This window comes from Myotis lucifugus, unplaced genomic scaffold, assembly GCF_000147115.1.
Source record: "Myotis lucifugus unplaced genomic scaffold, Myoluc2.0 scaffold_98, whole genome shotgun sequence".
NCBI lineage: Eukaryota > Metazoa > Chordata > Mammalia > Chiroptera > Vespertilionidae > Myotis > Myotis lucifugus.
The window spans coordinates 3,642,680-3,665,945 of NW_005871146.1; the positions used below are offsets into that span (position 1 = coordinate 3,642,680).

The 23,266-nt window shown below is 41.2% G+C and overlaps 1 protein-coding gene across 3 annotated transcripts in view; it reads left to right on the forward strand.

Moving 5' to 3' along the window:
- The window catches only part of RAD52 (RAD52 homolog, DNA repair protein), a 50,483-nt gene that overhangs the window by 5,263 nt on the left and 21,954 nt on the right, over positions 1-23,266 (forward strand). Inside the window, exons 1-7 of one of the 3 annotated variants that reach the window (XM_023756716.1) lie at positions 7,831-7,856; positions 11,429-11,533; positions 12,883-12,984; positions 13,550-13,643; positions 13,814-13,881; positions 15,857-15,975; positions 17,402-17,477. In XM_023756716.1, the coding sequence (XP_023612484.1) occupies positions 11,447-11,533; positions 12,883-12,984; positions 13,550-13,643; positions 13,814-13,881; positions 15,857-15,975; positions 17,402-17,477 (546 nt within the window). In that variant the 5' untranslated portion in view covers positions 7,831-7,856; positions 11,429-11,446. Of the gene's footprint in view, positions 1-7,830; positions 7,857-11,428; positions 11,534-12,882; positions 12,985-13,549; positions 13,644-13,813; positions 13,882-15,856; positions 15,976-17,401; positions 17,478-23,266 lie in introns of those variants that run through there. The other 2 variants (XM_006092125.3, XM_023756717.1) reach the window with 2 other exon arrangements.

Genomic DNA, 23,266 nt, shown 5'->3' on the forward strand with positions numbered 1-23,266 from the left:
AATTACAGGATCCTATATTTCCCCTCTTTCTCCCTTCACAGAAGTTTCAAAGGGCATCTCGCCTTCCTTTCAACCTCTTCTCCCCAGAAACATTGTCTTTCCAAGACTGCCTCATTGAATTCTAGACTACACTGGTCTACCAGAACACTTAGTCAGTATCTTTATACTTAAGTATGGGTTTTCTTTCTCCAGGACTGATTTTAGTTCCACTTGGGCTCTTCATCATCCTCTTCTCTCTTCTATGCATTTCCTTTCCCATCTGGGGCCCACCTTGCTCTCCCTAAAGACTTTGGATGAGACTTTGAGAAATATCTCCACCAGAAATTAATGTTTACTTTTTCTACTTCCAGGCTAGGTGAGCTTATAGTATTTTCAGTCCTCTAATTATGTTGGAAGATACGGGATATTTGTGGGTTTTTTGTTTGATTTTTAATCAGGAGATTTTTTTTCCTTTTCTTTAAAAGTATATATTTTTATTGATTTTTGTTTAGGGAGAGAGAAAGAGAAACATCAATGTGATTGGCTGCCTACCAGGTCCCCTACCAGGGATCAAGCATGTGCCCTGACCGGGAATTGAACCAGCATCTTTTGGTGCATGGGTCAGTGCCCAACCAACTGAGCCATGCCGATCAGGGCTCTTTTTTTTTTTTTAATATATTTTTATTGATTTCAGAGAGAAGAAGGGAGAGAGATATAGAAACATCAGTGATGAGAGAGAATCATTGATCGGCTGCCTCCTGCACACCCTCTACTGGGGATGGAGCTTGTAACCCGGGCATGTGCTCTGACCGGGAATCCAACCGTGATCTCCTGTTTCATGGGTTGATGCTCAACCACTGAGCCACACCAGCTGGACTACTTGTGGTTTTATTTGTTCTTTTTGTAAGTCTGTGTAGTTTTTGGAGGATGTATTGGGATATTTGAATTTATGTAGCTGTCATAACCTTGACTATTAGGAAGTCTTTCCTAACATTCTGTTTTTAAAAATTTGAAGCCTTCAAGAAAATTACACAATGAATACCTGCATACAATAGATTCATAAGTTTTACTTTGCTTTAACCTTTCTCCTTCTCTTCCCTCTTTTGCACACACATAGTCACATTTATTAGTTGAATGATTGGAAAGTTGCAGAAAACATGCCAATTTACTCTAATACTTTATCACATATCTCCTACATAACCATGATATAATTATCACATTCACTAGGTTTAACAGTGATAAAAGGCCAGCATCTAATATGCAATCCATCATCAGACTTTCCCATTGTTTCAGTATTGTCCTTTATTGTTTTTTTTCCTGATCTAAAATCCTATCAAGGATCACACAGTGCATTTTAGTTGTCATGTCTCTCTAGTTTTCTTTACTCTAGAAGACTTTAGTAGACTTTTTGTTTTACTTTGTTTTGTCTTTTTGACATTTTTGAAGAGTCCAGGCCTTGTAGATTTGAATTTGTCTGATTATTTACTTATGATCAAGTCATGAGTAGATTGGTAGACTACTACCAAAATGATGTGACTTTTTCAGTGCATCCTTCAGAAAGCACATGGTGCTATTATTGGTGACATTATGTTTAATTACTTGATTCAAGTGGTTATTTGCCAGATTTCTCCATTGTTAATCTATCTTTTGCCACCCACCTCCCCAGGCCCCACATTTTCCCTTCAAGTGCAAATAGTTTATTTGGGAGATGACCCCAGGGCATACTGGTAGAGGAGAGGAGACGTGAGGTGGGAAAGAAAAGTCATTAAACAAAAGTACTTGTCAAGCCAGTTACCACTGGTGGCAACCAAACCTGATTTCACTGGGGACCTCTGGAGCCAGCACGGAACTATGCTCAGTGTCATTTCATGGAATGGGTGAGAATTCCAGGGTCTTTACACACTAACTCCTGTCAGTCATTATTTGAAGTTGCTCCCAGGGGCATCAATTCTCTGGTGCTTCCAGCTTACCATTAACAGATGCAAAATGGGCCCTGGATGCCAAAGGAAGCCTTCAGGTAAAGAGATGCACATGTTGGCATTTGGAAGTTAGATGAGGGTGCACTACTGTGGTAGGAGCTGAAGGGATAATTGGCAGAGCATTCATAGTGTCTGCTATACCTATGTACTCCAGAACCTGGAGCTTGAGGCAAAAGCTCATATGCCATTATGTTTTCAGGAAGTGCAATTTCAGAAAGCAGAAGTGAGGGAAAGAGGGATTGAGGAGAGATGAAAGATTAAATCAGTTCAAGGGTACATCTCCAAGCTGGCCACCCCTTTGTAATAAGTGAAACTGGTTGCTTGATTTCCTAAAGCCTATCTCCCAGGAGGATGGCTAAAGTACTGCATCCCAGGACAATCCACTCGAAGGAAGGAGAAGATGTGCCTCTCAGCTTCTGTATCTCACTGGTAAAAGCTTTGCCTCATGGTATATTTACTTCCCCAAATTTTCAGATTGTGCATGTGTGGGCCTCAAGAGGGTCCCACAGTTCTCACACCTCAAAGTCAAGAGGGAAACCAAGGGTGGTAGGTGAGAAGCATCCAGCATGAGCAAGAAGTAAGGGACCATTGGTTATCCCTGTGTGCAGTTGGTTTGAATCCACGCATACATGGTTTGCGTAATTAGCTGGGATAAAAAAAAAGTGATCGGGGACCTCAGACACGCAAAGCCGAGAAGACTTGAGATGCTGCTGCATAAAATATGCCTGATACATTTGGATTCTACTTTTGTTTAACAAATATACACATACATACACATAAAACACATACACAGACATAGTCACTTATAAAAAAGACAACAGCTATCTCTTGCTGGTGAGGGTCTAGCTAAATTTTACTTCCACCCATGTTTTTTGACATATGATTAAAGCTTATTGCCCTAGTCCAGTGGTCGGCAAACGGCGGCTCGCGAGCCCCATGTGGCTCTTTGGCCCCTTGAGTGTGGCTCTTCCACAAAATACCATGTGTGGGCGCGCACCTACCGTGCGATTGAAACTTCATGGCCCATGTGCAGAAGTTGATTTTCGGCCTGGGTGAGTCTGTTTTGAAGAAGTGACATTAGAAGAAGTGGGGGTATGTTCGCTGAGGTCGACCCCTCAGATTGAGGACGTTTTTAGCAAAGGCCAGCTTAGGAGTACCCTAATTAAGTTAATAACAATGTACCTACCTATATAGTTTTAGTTTAAAAAATTTGGCTCTCCATAGAAATTTCAATCGTTGTACTGTTGATATTTGGCTCTGTTGACTAATGAGTTTGCCGACCACTGCCCTAGTCGGTTTGGCTCAGTGGATAGAGCGTTGGCCCGCCGACTGAAGGGTGCCAGGTTCAATTCTGGCCAAGGGTTCATACTTCGGTTGCAGGCTGGATTCCCGTCTCTGGTTGGGGTAGGTGTGGGAGGCAACTAATCAATGTGTCTCTCTCACATCAATGTTTCTTTCTCTCTGTCTCTCCCCTTCCCTTCCACTCTAAAATAAAGTCAATGGAAAAATATCCTTGGGTGAGGATTAACATCAAGGATATATTTTAATTATTTTAAATCCTCACCTGAGGATATGTTTTTATTGATTTTTTTAGAGAGAGAAGGGAGAGGGAGAGAGAGAGACATTGATGTGAGAGAGAAATATTGATTAGTTGCCTACTATACTCACCTGACCAGGGATCGAACTGCAACCTGGGTATATGCCCTGACCAGCAATTGAACCCATAACCTTTTGGTGTACGGACAGTGCTCCAACCAACTGAGCCACCTGGCCAGGCCAAGATGTTTTAATTTTGTAATAGAACTAGAGGCCTGGTGCATGAATTCGTGCATGGGTGGGGTCCCGTGGGCCTGCCCCGGATCAGGGTGGGAGGGGCTGATTGGGGACAGGGCTGGCCAGGAGGAAGGGCCAGGGTTGGTCAAACTCCTGGTCAAGGGGACAATTTGCATATTAGCCTTTTATTATATAGGATAGTTGTAAACAGTTTAGAATGGAAGGCAGAGCAGTAAGCATTGTTTCAAAGCAGAAACTAGAAGAAAAAAGTGACTCCATGTTTTATGGGGAGAGATAAGGGTTGTTCTTCAACAAAAGGTTGAATATTTTATGATAGTGTTTAGAAAAGTAGAAACAAGCCCTTTTTTAAATGTGAGAAGTGTAACTCTTGCCTTATAAAATTAGTTTCTAAAGAATTAAAAAAAACATTTGGTCTGTTATCCTGCATTATGTATTTCACTCCTTCCCTCATCTACTCATTGAATTACTAACCAAACACTTTGTTCCTGACCCTCTACTATACATAAGGTACTGTGCTAGTCACTGGGGGTGTCAAAATGAATCAGAAGGAATCCCCCACCTTCTAGGACAGCCGTGGGCAAACTATGGCCCGCGGGCCGGATCCGGCCCATTTGAAATGAATAAAACTAAAAAAAAAAAAAAAGACCGTACCCTTTTATGTAATGATGTTTACTTTGAATTTATATTAGTTCACACAAACACTCCATCCATGCTTTTGTTCCGGCCCTCCGGTCTAGTTTAAGAACCCATTGTGGCCCTCGAGTCAAAAAGTTTGCCCACCCCTGTTCTAGGATCTCATTTTGGAGTGGAGGAAAATGGCTGTGGCAGAGACAGTACTCATCAACTATTCAAATGCTTTCTTATGTTTCCCAGTCTCCATTGCAATTAAGTTGGGGCCATGTGACAAGTTCTGTTTACTTCTGCCCTAAGGCAGTTATGACCTGGTGTGACTCCTTCAACTCTACTGCTGCCACTATGACCTTAGAGGTCACATGTGCTACATGACACAGCTATAAGATGGGCAAGGCCACCAGACTGCCCTTGCACTGCCCGTATTCCCCCACTACCCACCCCCAGGTCCCCATTCACCATCAAGTGATTGGAGCCTGCCGGCGGGGAAAGGGACCAAGAGGTGGTCAGTGCACCTCATAGTGACTGGTCGAGCAGTTGTTCTGGTCATTCTGCCATTATGGTCACTGGGCTTTTATTATATAGGACTAGTAGCCCAGTGCACGAAATTTGTGCACATTAAAAGGGAATTAATTAGCGGAGATATTTTAATATTGCTATTTGCCCTTTCTCTATAATAGAAGTGTGAGAGATGAAAGGAAATCAGTAAAATGTATATGAAAATAATATATAAATTTATTAATAAATAAACAGTAACAAAAGGATATAACAACAACAGAGGTATGATATAAAAATGACAAAAACATGATATGAAAACAACAAAAACATGATATGAAAACAACAAAAACATGATATAAAAACAACAGTGATGCAAACAATGACTGATAAAGTGATTAAACTTATTCTAATATCTCCCTGTACACCACATTAAGAGTGAAAACACTTTCAGAGTGCTCGACTAATTTCCCTTGTGCTGAAGTATTTAGAAGTTTAACTGTAACATCACATGGTCTTCAAACTTGAGAGAAAGCAACATATAACTGACCGTGTGCAAAAACAGGTTCAGGTAGGAATATTCCTACTCTGTCTAGAGTTTGTCCTTGTGATTTTATTTATTTATTTATTTATTTATTAAAGCCTACAGCACCCGGTATTCCCAGGCAGTCTCCCATCCAAGTACTAACCAGGCCCGACCCTGCTTAGCTTACGAGATCAGATGAGATCGGGCGTGTTCACTTGTGATTTATTAATAGTCATCACAAATGCTGGCATCACGGGAAACCGTCGTCGAATCAGTTTAAATGGGAGGCCAGTGTCAGATGGGGACAAATCAATTCTTGGAATCAGAACAACCTCTCCCTTTGCAGATCCTGTTAATACTTCAGCTTTGATAATGTTAGGTTGTAATCTTTTGATAATAAATCTGGTACCATTACAAAGACCCCATTTACTATTGAGATTTCTCAATAGCATGATGATTGCACCCACTTTCAATTTTAATTTATGACACGGCATTCCCGAAGGAGTAATACTATTAAGAAATTCGATGGGAAAATTTTCCTTTTTAGCATCATCTGTGGAATCAATGGAATCATCACTCAAATATGTGAAAATCTCCATCGAGTATATTCAAAATTTCTTTATTTAATTTTTGAACATGTTCATTTTTTGGACAAAGAATTTCACGTTTATATATATTTTTAATATTATCTATAGATATAATATTTCCAAAGGTAGCTTCAAAAATAGATCCATTACAAATCATTTCACAGGGGATTTCAATAATATCCATTCCTAAATGAAAACTGCTATCAAGTTTGCCATCTCCAATTTTACTAACCATCCACTATAAGCAGAATCCTCTGATTTCATATTTGTTGTAAGAGACAACTTTCTGAAACATCCCCTAACATTGCAGTACTTTAAACTCGTTTGTACTATGGCCGATCACATAGCATGCGGTACAATACTGAGACATTGTCGAAAATCCCCTCCAAGAAGGAGAACTTTTCCACCAAATACAACATTCAGACTCATAATTTCTCTTAGTAATCTGTCTATGGCGTTTATAGCATGACTGGATGCCATGGTACATTCATCAATAATGAGAAGTTGGGCCTTTTTAATAGTTTTAGCAACTTCACTGTTTATATCAAGTCTAGAAATTGAAGTTTCATTTAATGGAATCGGTAATTTATATTGGGAATGAAAGGTTCTTCCACTGAGAAGTAAATTTGCAGCAATTCCTGTAGACACTGTGAGTAAAACAGTACCACCACAACCTCTAATATAATGTATTAAAACTTTATACAGATATGCAGGTGAATAGGATTCCTAGCTGGCAGGCCCCTGGCACCAAGCTGGCCACCTGTCGATTCCGTGAGGAATGGGGCTCCCTCCTCTCTCCTGTCAGGGTCTGGGGTGCAGGTGAATGGGGTTCCTGGCTGGCAGGCCACTGACAGCAAGCTCTCCAACAGCGGATTCTGTGAGGAATGGGGCTGCCTCCTCCCTACTGTCAGGGTCTGGTTTAAAGGCCGGCCACGCCCCCTATTGGGCCAGACCCAGAGTTCTACCACGCTGTGGCCTCTGCCTCAGCAACCTAGGACTGACTGCTGCTGGACGCTCCTGGTGCTCTGAGGGTGGGTTCTTCCCTCAGGCCTCTTGGAAAACTGCTCGGGGAGGGCGCAGCCCTTGGCAAGGCAACCCAGGACTCAGTACTTCTACGCTCCGTTCCGAGGGCGGGTTCCTGTCTGAAACCTTGCCCTGAGGGTGCGTTCTTGCCTGAAACCTCGCCCTCTGGGAAACAGCTGGGGGAGGGCACAGCCGTTTCCAAGAGGACCCCTGCAGGACTGACTTCCTTACGGTTGGTCGAGCTTCAGGACGTGATGTTACACCCAGGGTTTTTATATAAGTAGATTGTTTATGGCTGCTTTCATGCTAAAATGCCAGTTAAGTAGTTGTGACAGAGACCAGATAGCCTGCAATACCTAAAATATTTACTGTTTGGCTCTTTACAGAAAAAGTTTGCTGACTATTGCTTTATACAATAGGTATTTACATTAAAAAATTTTTGTGTTTATTAAAATAATACATGCACATGTGTGAATATCCAATAGTACTAAAGCTTTATTTTGTAAAAGGAGATTCCTGCTGTACTCTTCTCCTTCCCATTACCACTCCTTAGACAGACATGTTACTTTCTTTTAACTATCTTCTGGCTTTTATAGTTACAGTCTAAATAATAGCCTTATTCCATTATTTCTTTTTTTAAAAAATATATTTTATTGATTTTTTACAGAGAGGAAGGGAGACAGATAGAGTTAGAAACATCGATGAGAGAGAAACATCAATCAGCTGCCTCCTGCACACCCCCCACTGGGGATGTGCCCGCAACCAAGGTACATGCCCTTGACTGGAATCGAACCTGGGACCCTTCAGTCCGCAGACCGATGCTCTATCCACTGAGCCAAACTGGTAAGGGCCCATTATTTCTTGATGTATCAATTTTAGATCCTAACTATTAAGTAACCTAGGTTAGCCCACTACCCTACTTTTTAGTGCTATACTATCAATAAATTTATCATTCTTAGCTGAAATGTAATGTTTTATGATCATTTAGTTTTCTGCATTTTCCTCAGAAAATTAACAGGAATTTAGCAATAACTAACATTTATTTAGTACTTCATATGTGCCAGGTACTATTCTAATGCAGTTTCATGCAGTAAATAAAGATTAAATGAATATTTACCATTATTGTCTCTATATTCTACACGAGAAAACAGTATTTAGAGAGGTTATGTGATTTTTCCCCCCCTTGGTCAAGCACCTAGTGGGTGATAGAGCCAGAAACTGACATTTAGAACTTGAGCTCTTAACATTATATTATAACTAGTGTCCCAGTGCATGGATATGTGCACAAAGAAAGGAAATTAATTAGAAGAAATACTTTAATATCGTTATTCACCCTTCCTCTAAAATAGAAGTGTCAACCAAATTCATGATCAACAATGACAGATCGAAACACATGCATGCGATTGGCGCCAGTGAGAGCTTTATATGTATCATGCATGTGCGAGTCAACTTAGCCTTTTAAAGATACAGAATAAACTTGCTTAATTAGACCAGCTTTCTGATTTAGCTAAACTTTTTCCAGCTCAGTGAAGCACCCCAACTCCTCCTTCAGGTAATTGTCAACAACACAGCAGTAAATATCAACACGAAGCAGATTATTATTGTAGATTACACAGGGAGAACAAAGGGTAAAATATTTAACTGTAGCAGTGTTTGACTATATCCTGTGCAGTGAGAAAACCTGAAATCATTTTCAAGTTCCACCATTTCTTTCTTCTTTTCAGTTGGGTCAAGTTTCTAAACATTCTAAATCTCCATTTTCCAGCTAATGAAAAGAAAATAGGATTCTACAGAGTCTCCTATCTACCTACTCCAGAACTTCTGTGAGGATCAAATGAGATGAGGCACTTGAAAACACTTCACAAATATTTGGTTAAACTATAAAATGTTTGCACCTGGCTATAAAGCAAGTTGGGTTTCTTGGCTGAAGAAACTCCAAGGAGGCTAGTTGCTAGGAAGAGGAAGCTGGGCATTGCTACGTGACGTGATTGCCTGGCACCCACAGCAACTGTTTCTGGGCTAGGCTGTGGGCTACATTTTGCACCATGGGGTCTTGGAAGCGTTGGCTGTGATTTGGTGGGGTGTCTCTCTGGGGTGGTGGTGGGGCCTGTGTCCCACTTCGGGGAAGCCAAGTGTTGTTGTCGGTGCCAGGTCTGTGGTGCCATTTATTTTTAAATGGCCAGTGTGTGTTATGGCAGCTCCTGCATTGAGCATCTGCCCTCTGGTGGTCAGTGTACGTCATAGCTACCGGTCAGATGGACGGACACTTAGCCTTTTATATATATAGACTAGAGGCCCAGTGCACAAAAATTTGTGCACTGGGGGGGGGGGGGGCGGTCCCCCAGCCCGGCCTGTGCCCTCTCGCAGTCTGGGACCCCTCGGGAGATAACGACCTGCTGGCTTAGGCCTGCTCCTGGGTGGCAGAGGGCAGGCCCAATCCCTAAGTGCAGCCCCTGGTCAGGCTCAGAGCAGGGCCGATTGGGGAGTTGGGGCGCTGCCCCATCATGCACAGAGCAGGGCGGATCGGGAGGTTGCGATGCCTCCCTCAGTCACGCTCAGGGTAGGGCCGATTGGGGGGTTGGGGCACCGCCCCCTGTCACACTCAAGGCAGGGTCGATGGGGAGGTTGCGGCGCCACCCCCTGTCATGCACAGAGCAGGGCCGATCAGGGGATTGGGGCGCTGCCCCCTGTCACACACAGAGCAGGGCCGATCAGGGGGTTGGTGCGCTGCACCCTGTCAGACACAGAGCCGCAGGGCAATCAGGGCATTGGGGAGCTCCCCCCTATCAGGCACAGAGCAGGGCTGATCAGGGGGTTGGGGCGCCTTCCCCTGTCAGGAACAGAGCAGGGCAGATAGGGAGGTTGTGGCCCCGCCCCCTGTCACACACAGAGCCGCAGGGCAATCAGGGGGTTTGGGCGCTGCCCCCTGTCACGCTGATCCCAGTGCCGGGAGGCATATTACCCTTTTTCTATATAGAATAGAGGCCTGGTGCATGGGTGGGGGCTGGCTGGTTTGCCCTGAAGGGTGTCCTGGATCAGGGTGGGGGTCCCCACTGGGGTGCCTGGCCCGTCTGGGTGAGGGGCTGAGGGCTGTTTTCCCGCTGGCGAGTGACTGAAGCTTCCAACCGCTCCTTGTTTTCTTTTCTTTTTTTTTTTTTTCTATTCTGGGCCAGCTTTAGCTCTGAGGCCTCGCTGCTGAAAACATCGATACAATGTTGCGGTCCGGCTGGCTTTCAGTCTGGCTGTTTTCTGGGGTTTTGTTTAGCTTCTTATTTGCAACATAGTATATAGTTGCTTAGAGTTGCAGCTGAGAGGCCGGCAAGTTAGGCGGGGAACGTTGGAGTCCGCAGTCACTGGAGCAAGCAAGCCTCCTTGCTCACTTCAGTGCATGGCTGCCGGCTGCCATCTTGGTTGTCAGTTAATTTGCATATACTCACTGGTTAGCCAATGGGAAGGGTAGCAGTCGTACGCTAATTACCATGTTTCTCTTTTATTAGTGTAGATGCCAGGTTGAGAATCATACTTGTTGACGTTCATAGATTTGTAGTTTTATTAGCAAATGTGAATATTTATAATACATAAATTTTCTGAGGCATCAACTTTGATTCTGATGTGAGACAGATGTAGTAGTAGTCAGATAAGTGGGCTAGCCAGTTGCAGGTGCTTTTCTGAGAGTAATTGTGTTTTCTAATGGATTATAAATTTGCATAACCTCAGTCTAATGCATTGGTTCTCAAACTTGAACTTGCATCAAAATCATTAGGTAGACTTGTAAGCACTAATTCCTGGGCCTCATGTCTAGGTTCTGATTTAGTGGGTCTGGGGTGGACTTGAGATTTCACATTTCTTACAAGTTGCCAGTGAAGCTGATGCTGAAGGGACCAAACTGGGCTAATGCTCCAGGAGTCTGTGTATTACCTTCTCTGTGTTACATGTTTCGTGTCTGTTTGTCTTCTCCCACTAGCTAGCTTGTTAGCTCTTGGCAAACAGTTCAGTTACTGTGTCTTAGGCATTTTGCTGACCCTACAGAGGCCAGAGTCATATTGCACATGTAGTAGGTAGTAGTAAGTTCATATCTCTCAGAGTGTTTTTATAATTTTGACTTTTCACCTATAAACATTATAATATGTAATTATAATACATTCTCATTATAAAACTCACCTTTAGTAGCACTATCATCCTAGCAAAAATTTTAGCAGAAAGCAGAAGCAGCCCCTAAAGGACTTTCAGAGGATATGAGACCGTAGCTAAGCACCAAGGAATTTAATCCTTGACTGGGGCAGTATTTGGAAGTATTAAGTAAAGTGATTTGTAACATCTTACATATGGATGTTTTATCTGATTTTTTAGTAGTGGCTCTTGCCTTTTGACTTCAGCATTTTTTGAGATCCTTTTTTAATCTTCTGTTTATATAGAGGTCAACCAGAATCCACATGTCTGGGATTGAGGAAGCAATTCTTGGAGGAGGTGACAGTCATCCCTCTTCTGCTGGTGGCAACTCTGTATTATGCTTTGGACAGGTAACGGTTTGGGTTTTTCACACTTGCAAAGAATGAGGTTAAGTGAAAAAGGTATGAGGAAACAATTTGTAAAGCACCATCATGTACACATGTGTAAGCTGTTTATTGCTATTTTTCCTTTAGATACATTATTTGGGAGCCTTTGATGAATACAGGGCATTTTGAAACTTTAGCATCAAAGTACTAACAGTACTGGGGATTACATTTAGTTTTAAATTTTATTTGGTTTTTGGATAGATTACATATTCATGTGATACAACATTCAAAATGAAACAAAGATGATATGTGAACACTTTACTGTTTCCCTATCATTCTGCCCACCTTCACCCAGTTCTTTTTATGGAGGCAGCCAGAATTTCTGGTGTCATGCTATGTAGAGATACCCTGTGCATATGAAAGAGATTCTTTCTTTGTCCACCCAAATTCTGTCTTTCTCTTTACCAGAGATCTGCTTGTGAGTATTTATTTCATCTAAATGGGGCAAGGAGGAAACAACCAAGGAGATAAAAATCCAAAAAAGCCCTAACCAGTTTGGCTCAGTGGATAGAGCGTCAGCCTGCGGACTGAAAGGTCCCAGGTTCGATTCTGGTCAAGGGCATATACCTTGGTTGCGGGCACATCCCCAGTGGGGGGCATGCAGGAGGCAGCTGATCGATGTTTCTCTCTCATCAATGTTTCTAACTCTCTATCTCTCTCCCTTACTCTCTGTAAAAAAAGTCAATAAAATATATTTTAAAAAGTCCAAACAAGTAGTAGTATATTTATCTGTGTAGGGTGGGAAATTGTTCAATTGAAGAAGAGATACACAACTTTGGAGAAGAAAATGGAATAATGACTCCCTGTCATGCTTTCTCTGCTCTCCTCCTTTGCCTGCATAAATGTTATATGCAGACTCAGAAGTGGGAATTTTTAGTTTCCCAATTCTGGCTTAAGAAAGTTTTGTAGGGACGGTAGTAACATATAAGGCAGTGGTTCTCAAAATGTGGTTCAGTGACCCCTAGGGATCTCTCAGACCTTTTCAAAGTCCATAAAATCAAAATTATTTTCATAATATTATAAAATACTACTTGCTTTTTTCAGTCTCATTCTCTCATGAATGAACAGTGGAGTTTTCCAGAGACTGCGTAGTATGTAGTGGTATCATTGCTCTGATAGCTAGTGGAATGTGTGTCTTAAAAGTGTCTCAGTTTTAATTCCTAATATTAATAGATATTGCCCACATAAACAAAAGCTGTTAGGGTCCACAATACTTTTTAGGATTGTGTAAGAGGGTGGAGACCAAAAAGTTGGAGACTTGCTGCTATAAAGAATGCTGGAAATGTGACTTTAATTTTCCTTCTGGATTGTAGTACCAGTACACAGCAGAGGAGTACCAGGCCATCCAGAGTGCTCTGAGGCAGAGGCTGGGCCCAGAATACATAAGTAGCCGCATGGCTGGGGGAGGCCAGAAGGTAGGAGAGTTTATACCTGAATAGTGGGTACCCCTAGGGCTGACTTCTCAGATGATCTTGCCAACTCCCTCTTTGGGTCCTCATGGATTCAGAAGGTCTCTTGTTTACTGATATTGATGTTTCCTACTGTCTTTGGGAAGAGATGGCTTCTAGACTTCATTGTCATCAGAAGTGACCCAAGCGTTGTCTGAGACTTTTATACCTGGCATCATAGGATTTTTACGTAATCCTTTAAAAATGTGTCTCTTACCATTTGTTTCTCATTTTAAGTTTTGTGTATGTTTTGGGTCTTCTGTAATATATGTCAACCTGAGATATGTGCTTTTTTGGAAACTGAGTTTTGGAAACCCCTAGGCAAGTGGATATCTTTACCCTTGAGTCTAATCCCTTCTAACTGGCTCCTTCAGGAAGGACCTTTGAAAATAAGTTCACTGAGAATTTTCCTGGAATGTTTAAGGGCAGTTTTCCCAAAAACCTGGTAAGGAATAAATGAAGTAAATTTTGTTCTACATATAAGAATGGTAAGAAATTTTAACAAGCTATTTTTTCTTTAATTTTTTCCTAGGTGTGTTACATCGAAGGTCACAGGGTAATTAATTTGGCCAATGAGATGTTTGGTTACAATGGCTGGGCACACTCTATCACACAGCAGAATGTGGGTGAGCAGTGGTGACCTCTTCATTTCCCTGACTTGGCATTGTCTCATTTCTGATAAAAGTATTTTGTGGGTGAACATGTTGGGCAGGTGTATTTGGTTGCCAGCTGGAAGAATATGGGCGAAGCCCAGGGACCCATATCTTCTCCTGCTGGTTTTCTTTCCCACTCCTAGATTTTGTTGACTTTAACAACGGGAAGTTCTACGTGGGAGTCTGTGCGTTTGTGCGAGTCCAGTTGAAGGTGAGGGTGAGGAAATAGACCTGCTGCCTCCAAGGTTTGGGGAGGGTGGTGAGAGAGAATCAGCAAGTAGGGAAGTCTCTGGGGTATGGCACAACTAAGCTGCCAAATGGGGCCCAGAGCTGGGTCTTGGTCAGGGTTTAAGATGGTGGTATTCAAACATTTTTTCCCATGTGTCCCCTAAGAGAATTTTGAAAAACTCTGTTCTCTGCACATTTTTAAGTTGACACTTAAAAGTTTCACCATAAATACAAGTAGTTGCAAGAATATATTGTAAACTTTTACATTCTAAAATAAATCTGTTATATCTTTTTATAATGTACCAAATGATTCTAATTATCATAGAGTATTAAATACTACTATCCATTAAAAAGTACATGAGCAAGCTATTCTTTTACTTTTAAGCAAGCTATTCTTTAATCATAAGAAATTTTACATTGTTTCTTCTTGAACTCATATTCCCATTCTATTTCTCTGCTGGCTTTTTTCCTAATATAATATACTAGAGGCCCGGTGCACAAAAATTTGTGCACTCAGGGGGGAGGGGGGGGTTCCCTCAGCCCGGCCTGTGCCCTCTTGCAGTCTGGGACCCCTCAGGGGATGACCACCTGCTGGCTTAGGCCCGCTCCCCGGGGGATTGGGCCTAAGCTGGCAATCAGACATCCCTCTGGCAGCCCGGCAGCCCTCGGGGGATGTCCACTTGCCAGCGGGGAGCAGGTCTAAACTGCAGTCGGACATCCTTAGCGCTGCTGAGGAGGCAGGAGAGGCTCCCACCACCACCGCTGTACTGGCAGCCATCAGCCTGGCTTGTGGCTGAGCAGAGCTCCTCCCATGTAAGAGAGAGAGAGGAAGGGAGAGGGGTAGAGATATAAGAACATTGATGAGAAAGAAACATCGATTGGCTGCCTCCTGCACGTCCCTTACTGGAGATTGAGCCCACAACCCGGGAATTAAACCAGTGACCTCTTGGTTCATGGGTTAACACTCAACCACTGTGCCACACTGGCTGGCCTGAAACCTTTTTTTATTAATAACTTTACCATACTTCTCTGCCTCGTGTGTGCATGTGTGTGTGTATAAAATTAAATTTTTTTGGTAAATTTCCAGTGACTTGAAGGATCTAAATAATAAAAATTTTTTTCTGAATTGAGTTGTTGTTATAGGTAGTATTAGCATACAATTGATCAATCAATCTTGTTTATGTGGAAAAGACAACATAACTCCATCCAAATTTTTATACTTAATAAAATTTTATGGAAAATGCATTTCTTGGATGGATAAAGCTGTTTTTTTTCTTTTTAGTTAGTTTATATATCCATTATTTAATGTTACTTATTCCTAGACAGAACATTCAGCCTTAATTCTATTCTGGCTTTTTATTTTATAAGTAGTACTGAAAAGCCTTAGTCATATAAATAAACTGGAAATGGAAAGAGTTTTGTTATAGTATCACTCATTACGTTGAATGCTTTCTGAGTTATATTTCAAAAAATCATACATTGCTATCATCAGAAATTGTATTCAGTTCTCTGTATGCTAACAACTTGATCAGATCCATCTTCACTGGTGGTGAAGGCCAAGATGTGGATACCACATGACTTGCGAAAGGATTTGCTGTCCAATCAGTAGAGTCTGTTAAATACAATATTTAAAATTGTCCTTTTGTTAGGTGTCCAGAGGTTTTTATACCTTTAGGTAGTGCATCTTAGTGAGATTTTGGGTGGGTTGGATATGTAAAAGAGGAAGTGGGAAAGGAGAATTGTCTTAACCACAGTCACGTTTCCAAGCGGATCAGATTTAGGAAATAGTACTGGAAATTGAGTCTCTTAAACTCTCTGTGCCCATGTGCCCTTTCGCAGGGCCCTGGGTTATATGTGCCCAGTGTGAACGCTGCTGCTTGAGGAAAAGAAGAGCTGTAGAACCAGAGACACAGCTGCAGACTTTCATGTTAGACTTTGAACTCCTTTTCTACCTCCAGGATGGTTCATATCATGAAGATGTGGGCTATGGTGTTAGTGAGGGCCTCAAGTCAAAAGCCTTGTCTTTGGAGAAGGCAAGGAAGGAGGCAGTGACAGATGGGCTGAAGCGAGCACTGAGGTAAGCAAAAAGGGTTGGAGTCTAATCGCTTCATTTCAGTGCCTTTTTCAAAGCAGTTTTGTTTTTTTTTGAAAAGGTAGTATATTCACACTAGAGGGTCAGTACACAAAATTCATGCACAGGTAGGGTCCTTAGTGGCTTCTGGCTGCCAGCCAGGGCCTCCCTTTCCCCGGCTGCCAGCTGCTGGCTGGGGCCTCCCTTCGTTCCGCGCCACCCTCTGGTGGTCAGCACACGTCATAGCGAGCAATCAAACTCCCGGTTGGTCAAACTCCCGAAGGGACACTTTGCATAATAGGCTTTTATATATATACATTGTCCAAAAATCAAAATACATAGGTCTCACTCCCTGTCTGCCCTGCTTTTCTATTCTTCCTTGTATTTTCCCAGTGCTATTTTATGCTTAAGTCTCTGCTTCTGAGAATAAGTAGTAGATTACTATGTTCTCCGTTTTGTACTTGATTTTGCACTTGCTTCTCCTCCACTCAGTAAGGTATTTGGGGACCTTTCCACATGGGTACATAGATAGTTTCCTCATTCTCTTTAACACAGCTAAACACCTCTTCATTGTGTATACATCACTTAGTTAATTAATTAATTAATTAAAATCTTCAAGGATATTTTTTTTCGTTCATTTCTAGAGAGAGTGCAAGGGAGGAAGGAGGGGGAGGGGGAAGAGGGGGGGAGAGAGAGAGAGAGAGAGAGAGAGAGAGAGAGAGAGAGAAAGAGAAATAGAGAGAAACATCGACTTGAGGGAGACACATTGATTAATTGCCTCCCACATGTGCCCCAACTGAGGTATGTGCCCTTGACAGGGAATCGAACCCTCAACCCTTCTGTCTGTGGGCTGATGCTCTAACCACTGAGCAACTGGCCAGGGCTCACTTAGTTAATTTAGTTATTAACCTTTTTGGGTCATAGATACCTTTGAAATTTAAAGTGAATTGGATCACCAGAAAAGTACATGTATAAACATTCACTAAAAATTTGCAATACCATAGCCTGTAAGGGAGTGTGTACTAGTATATCCTGAGTAAAGAACTTTAATGGAGGATTGAGCCCCTAAGGGGGTGTGTCCCATTATTGGGGAATTGGAGCAGTCCTGGGGGATAAAAGATCTCTGCTCTGGAATTTGTGCTCCATGCCAGGAGGTAGCTAATGGGGTTTTGTGAATGGTGTCTGAGTCTTCTTATTCATTGCCTCTCATTGAGGACAGGGATTTGTGACTGTTATGCCTCCTGCTGTATTCTCACAACCTAACACTGTGCAGGAACATGGCAGATGCTCAATAACCAGTTTTAAAGACATATTAGGATCTATTTTTTCGGCTGCCATTGAGAAGCAGCTTGCACAGAGTTGTAACTCTGTTCTCTGATACTTACATATAACAATTCTCACCCCTGTTTCCCTTTTTATTTCTTACCCTTAGAAGCTTTGGGAATGCACTTGGAAATTGTATTCTGGACAAAGACTATCTGAGGTCACTGAGTAAACTTCCACGCCAGGTATGTTAGAAATGGATGAATGGAATGCATTGCAGTAAAGATGTAACTAATTCCCTTGTGTCATGGGTTGAGTATGACACAGCTCTAGAGGGTCTGGAATGTGTATTTTGGACTCTGACTGTCAGAGCTTATAAGAATCAGTCCCCTTATTTCACAGCTGAAGAAATTGAAGTCTAGAGAATGTTATTTCTGTCTTTTACATAGAGAACTGTGGTTGGCAATGGTCTGTGAAATCTTAAAAGGAGCACATAACCCTCAGCTGCACCACTGTCATTTCTCAGAAGCACTCAGAGCCTCCCCTGTGCAGCCTTCTTGCTTTTTATTAGTCTTGGTGTCAGGGGCAGATCTCCCTTGTTTCTGTCAATGCCTATCCCCTGATCTGAGCATTGGCCTTTGAAGAATTGGGTCTGGAGTGTCCCTGTGGCTGTTCCTCTGTGGCATTCTCTGAGGTCCCTGCAGTGCTGCCACCTGGGGCAGCATTCTCTTAGGGGTACTTTTTCTTGTGGAACCCCTAATAGAGGTGTGTGTCAATTGGCATCTGTCAAAACTCCATTTATTTTCTCTTTTAAAAATTCTTTTTATATATTATTATATATATACTCAGTTTGCTAATATTTTGCTATGTATTTTTGCATCTGTATTTACAACAGATAATAGTTATAGTTTTTCTTTTCTTTTTTTCTTTATAGTAAAAACATATAATAAAATTTACAATTTTAACCATTTTTAAGTGTACAGTTCAGTAGTGAAACAGATCTCTAGAACTTTTTTATCTTGTATTACTGACACTCACTACCCATAAAACCCTTTTCCCTTTCTTCCAGTACCTGATAGCCACCATTCTACTCTCTGTTTCTATGAATTTGACTACTTTAGATGTCTCCTAAAGTGGTAACATACAGTTTTTGTTCATTTGTGACTGGTTTATTTCATTTAGCATGATGACCTCAAGTTTCCATCTATGTTGTAGCTTGTGTCAGAATTTCCTTCCATTTTTTAAATTTTTTTTTTTATTGCTTAAAGTATTACAAAGAGTATTACATATGTCTCCTTTTTCCCCCCTTGACAATCCCCCAGTCTCCCCTACCCCCCAGTGTCTTATGTCCATTGGTTATGCTTATATGCATGCATACAAGTCCTTCGGTTGATCTCTTATCCCCCCACCCAAACCCCAACCCTCCCCAGCCTTCCAGCTGTAGTTTGACAGTCTGTTCGAGGCTGCTCTGCCTCTGTATCTATTTTTGTTCATCAGTTTATAATGGTCTTTATTATCCATAAATGAGTGAGATCATGTGTATTTTTCTTTCATTGACTGGCTTACTGCACTCAGCATAATGCTCTCCAGTTCCATCCATGCTGTTGCAAATGGTAAGAATTCCTTCCTTTTTACAGCAGCATAGTATTCCATTGTGTAGACGTACCATAGTTTTCTAATCCATTCATTTGCTGATGGGCACTTAGGCTGTTTCCAGATCTTCGCTATGGTAAATTGTGCTGCTATGGACATGGGGATGCATATATCCTTCCTGATTGGTGTTTCTGGTTTCTTGGGATATATTCCTAGAAGTGGGATAACTGGGTCAAATGGGAGTTCCATTTTTAACTTTTTGAGGAAACTCCATACTGTCTCCCATAGTGGCTGCACCAGTCTGCATTCCCACCAGCAGTGCACGAGTGTTCCCTTTTCTCTGCATCCTCTCCAGCACTTGTCGTTTGTTGATTTGTTGACGATAGCCATTCTGACAGGTGTGAGATGGTACCTCATTGTTGTTTTGATTTGCATTTCTCGGATGATTAGTGACTTTGAGCATGTTTTCATATGTCTCTTGGCTTTCTGAATGTCCTCTTTTGAAAAGTGTCTATTTAGGTCGTTTGCCCATTTTTTGATTGGATTGTTTATCTTCCTTTTGTTAAGTTGTATGAGTTCCCTATAAATGTTGGAGATTAAACCCTTATCAGTGATAACATTGGCAAATATGTTCTCCCATGCAGTGGGCTTTCTTGTTGTTTTGTTGATGGTTTCTTTTGCTGTGCAGAAGCTTTTTATTTTGATGTAGTCCCATTTGTTTATTTTCTCTTTATTTTCCAATGCCCTAGGAGCTGTATCGGTGAAGAAAGAATTTCCTTCCTTTGAAAGGCTGAATAATATTCCATTGTATGTCAGTATTATATTTTTGGGTTGCTGCTATTGCTTGGCTGTAGTCTATAATGCTGTTATGAATATGGATGTGCAATTACTACTTCGAGACTCTGCTTTCAATTAATTTGGATACATATCCAGAAGTGGGGTTGCTGGTCCATTTGGTAGTTATATTTTTGATGAACTTCTATTCTGTTTTCTATGAAGGCTGCACCATTTTGCAGTTCAGCCAACAGTGCACAAGGGTCCCAATTTCTCCACATCCTTGTCAACATGTGCTATTTCTTTTCTTTTTAAAATATATTTTATTGATTTTTTACAGTGAGGAAGGGAGAGGGATAGAGAGTTAGAAACATCAATGAGAGAGAAACTTCTATCAGCTGCTTCCGGCACACCCCCTACTGGGGATGTGCCCGCAACCAAGGTACATGCCCTTGACTGGAATCGAACCTGGGACCCTTCCAATGCTCTATCCACTGAGCCAAACTGGTCAGGGCTGCTATTTTTTTTTCTCATTGTTTTTATAGTAGCCTTCCTAATGGGTGTGAGGTGATATCTTTTTTAAAAATTTAATCTAATTAAAAATACATTATTTTTTGGTTAATACTTATCCAAGGATATTTTTTCCATTGATTTGCAGAGAGAGTGGAAAGGAGGAGAGAGAGAGAGAGAGAGAGAGAGAGAGAGAGAGAGAGAGAGATTGATTGGCTGTGTCCCAGGGCTGGGGATCGAATCTACAATCTAGGTATGTACCCTTGACCATGATTGAACCCGTGACCCTTTGATGCGCAGACCAACTCTCCAACCACTGAACCATGCTGGTTAGGTGATATCTTATTGTGGTTTTGATTGCATTTCTCTGAGGATTACTGATGTTGAACATCTTTTCATATGCTTATTGGCCATTTGTATATCATCTTTGGAGAAATGTCTATTTAAGTCTCTTTCCCATTTTTAAACTTGGCTATTTGATTTTTTTTTGTTTTGTTGAGCTGTAGGAGTTCTTTACATATTCTGAATATTAACCTCTTTTAAATTAAAAAAATTTTTTTTATATTTTTATTGATTTCAGAGAGGAAGGGAGAGGGAGAGAGAGAGAGAGAAACATCAATGATGAGAGAGAATCATTGATTGGCTGCCTCCTGCACGCCCCCTGCTGGGGATCGGGCCCACAACCAGGCATGTGCTCTTGACTGGAATTGAACCTGGGGCCGTTCAATCCATAGACCGATGCTCTATCCACTGAGCCAAACCAGCTAGGGCTGAATATTAACCTCTTATCAAAGATGTGATTGCAAGATTTTTTCTATTCCATAGGTTACCTTTTAAGTTTTCAAGTTTGATGTAGTCCCTTTTGTATATATCTGCTTTTTTTGCCCATGTTTTTAGAGTCATATTCAAAATATCATTGCCAAATCCAATATCATGAAGTTTTCCTGTGTTTTCTTTTATGAGTTTTAGATCTTGGAGTCTTAAGTTTAAGCCTTAACTCTATTTTGAATTTATTTATTTTACTTTTTTTTAAAATCCTCATCTGAGGATATTTTTCCATTGATTTTTAGAGAGAGTGGAAGGGAAGGGGAGAGACAGAGAGAGAGAAACATCGATTGGTTGCCTCCTGCAAGTGCCCCGACCAGGGTGGGGATTGATCCTGCAACCCAGGCATGTGCCCTTGACCAGAATCAAACCTGGGACATTTCGGTCTGCAGGCCGATGCTCTATCCACTGAGCCAAACAGGCTAGGGCTAGTTTGTTACTTTTATTAGCATTTATTTTATGCTAAATTCACTTCCTGGCCATAACTTTTTGTTTCTTCATTTTTTTCTGGGATATCTTATTATTATTATTATTATTTTTCAACCTACCTCTTCTGGTTTAGGAACAATCTGCTCTTTTTCAGTAAGGATCATCTCAATGTGCCCACGAGCTCTGTAAGTTCTGCACTGCATCTTGGGAACTTTGTTCACCTGGAGGAGCTCAATGACCAGAGAGTCTATATCTAAACCCTTCAGTTCAGCCTTACTCTGCATTTTTTTGCGTGTGCAGCAAAAATTTAGCACTCTTTTTGGGCCACCAACCCTGTGTCCACCCCCACTCTTAGGCCTGAGCACTTATCAATTTCACCATTGTAATGACAGAATGGTACACATTCCTCTGTAAAGTGGCATTCTTCAGATACTCAGTGGCTTTTCAGATATGCATACCCTTGATGGCCTGGGAAATTTCACGAGTGTTAAAGTAAACATGATGATTTGAACCTCTTGATTTGCATGATTTTGAGAGGTTTTCTGGATAAAGTGAATAGCGAACCATTTTTAGAGGTCACCTCAGGTTGCTGACAGGAAGAGGTAGAATTTATTTTTGTATGTGATGTGGATTTCCAGTTTACCCAGCCTCATTTGTTGAAGAGACTCTCCTTTCCTTATTGAGTGGTGTTGGCATGCTTGTTGAAGATCATTTGATCATATGTGCAAGGTTTTATTTCTGGGTTCTGTATTCTTTTCCATTGGTCTATATTTGTCTTTATGGCAGAACCATACCATTTTGATTACTGTAGATTTAAAATATGTTTTGAAATAAAGTGGTGTGAGTCCTCCAACTTTGTTCTTTTTTTTTTTTTTTTGCTAAGTTATTTTTGCTATTTGAGGTCCCTTAAGATTTCATCTGAATTTTAGGGTGAATTTTTTATTTATGCAAAAAATGCCATTGAAATTTTGATAGAGACTGTGTTCAATCTGTAGATCACTTTGGTAATGTGGACATTTTCTTTTTTTAACAAGGTTAAATTTTTTTTTTTTAGACAAAGTATTAAATTTAAAATTTTAGAATGGTATTTGCTTTACAGAAAAATTGCAAAGCCTAGTACAGAGTTTTGTATAGCACATACTCAGTTTTCCCTATTGTAAACATTTTATAGTCGTACAGTACACTTGTCACACTAATGACTTACTATTGATCTGATATTATTAACTAAAGTCCATGCTATATGCAGATTTCCTTAGTTTTTTTCTGTCCCAGGAGACTACCCAGGAGACCACATTATACTTGTCATGTCTCCTCAGACTCCTCTTAGACTTGCCTTGATTAGATGAATTTGATAGTTTTGAGAAATGCTAGAAGTATTTTATAGAAAGTCCCTCAATTGGGATTTGTCTGATATTTTTCTTATGATTAGACTGGGGTTATGGGTTTTGGGGAGGAAGGCCATAGAGGTAAAGTGCCATTTTATCACATCAAGGATACATACTATCAACATGACTAATCATATTTGATGTTGACCTTGGTTACCTGGTTGAGTGAGTGTTTCTTAGGTTTCTCCACTGTAAACCCACTGTTTTTCTCCCCTGTTCTAATTGTCACTATGTGAGACTACACATAGCGGTGAGGAGTTAATCCCACCTTCTTGAAGGGGAATAGCCACACAAATTATACAAAATTCTTCTACACAGGAGATTTGTTTCTTCTCTCCCATTTTATTTATTTATTTATTTTAGTATGGACACATGGGAATTTATTTTATACTTTGAGTTCTAATTCCATCCTGTGTTATTTTGGTACTCAGATTCATCGAGCTTTTGGAGCTAATTCAGTTGGTCGTTGAAATACTCCTGTTGTGTGTTTTTTTTCAACACTTCTGTACTTTTTGGAC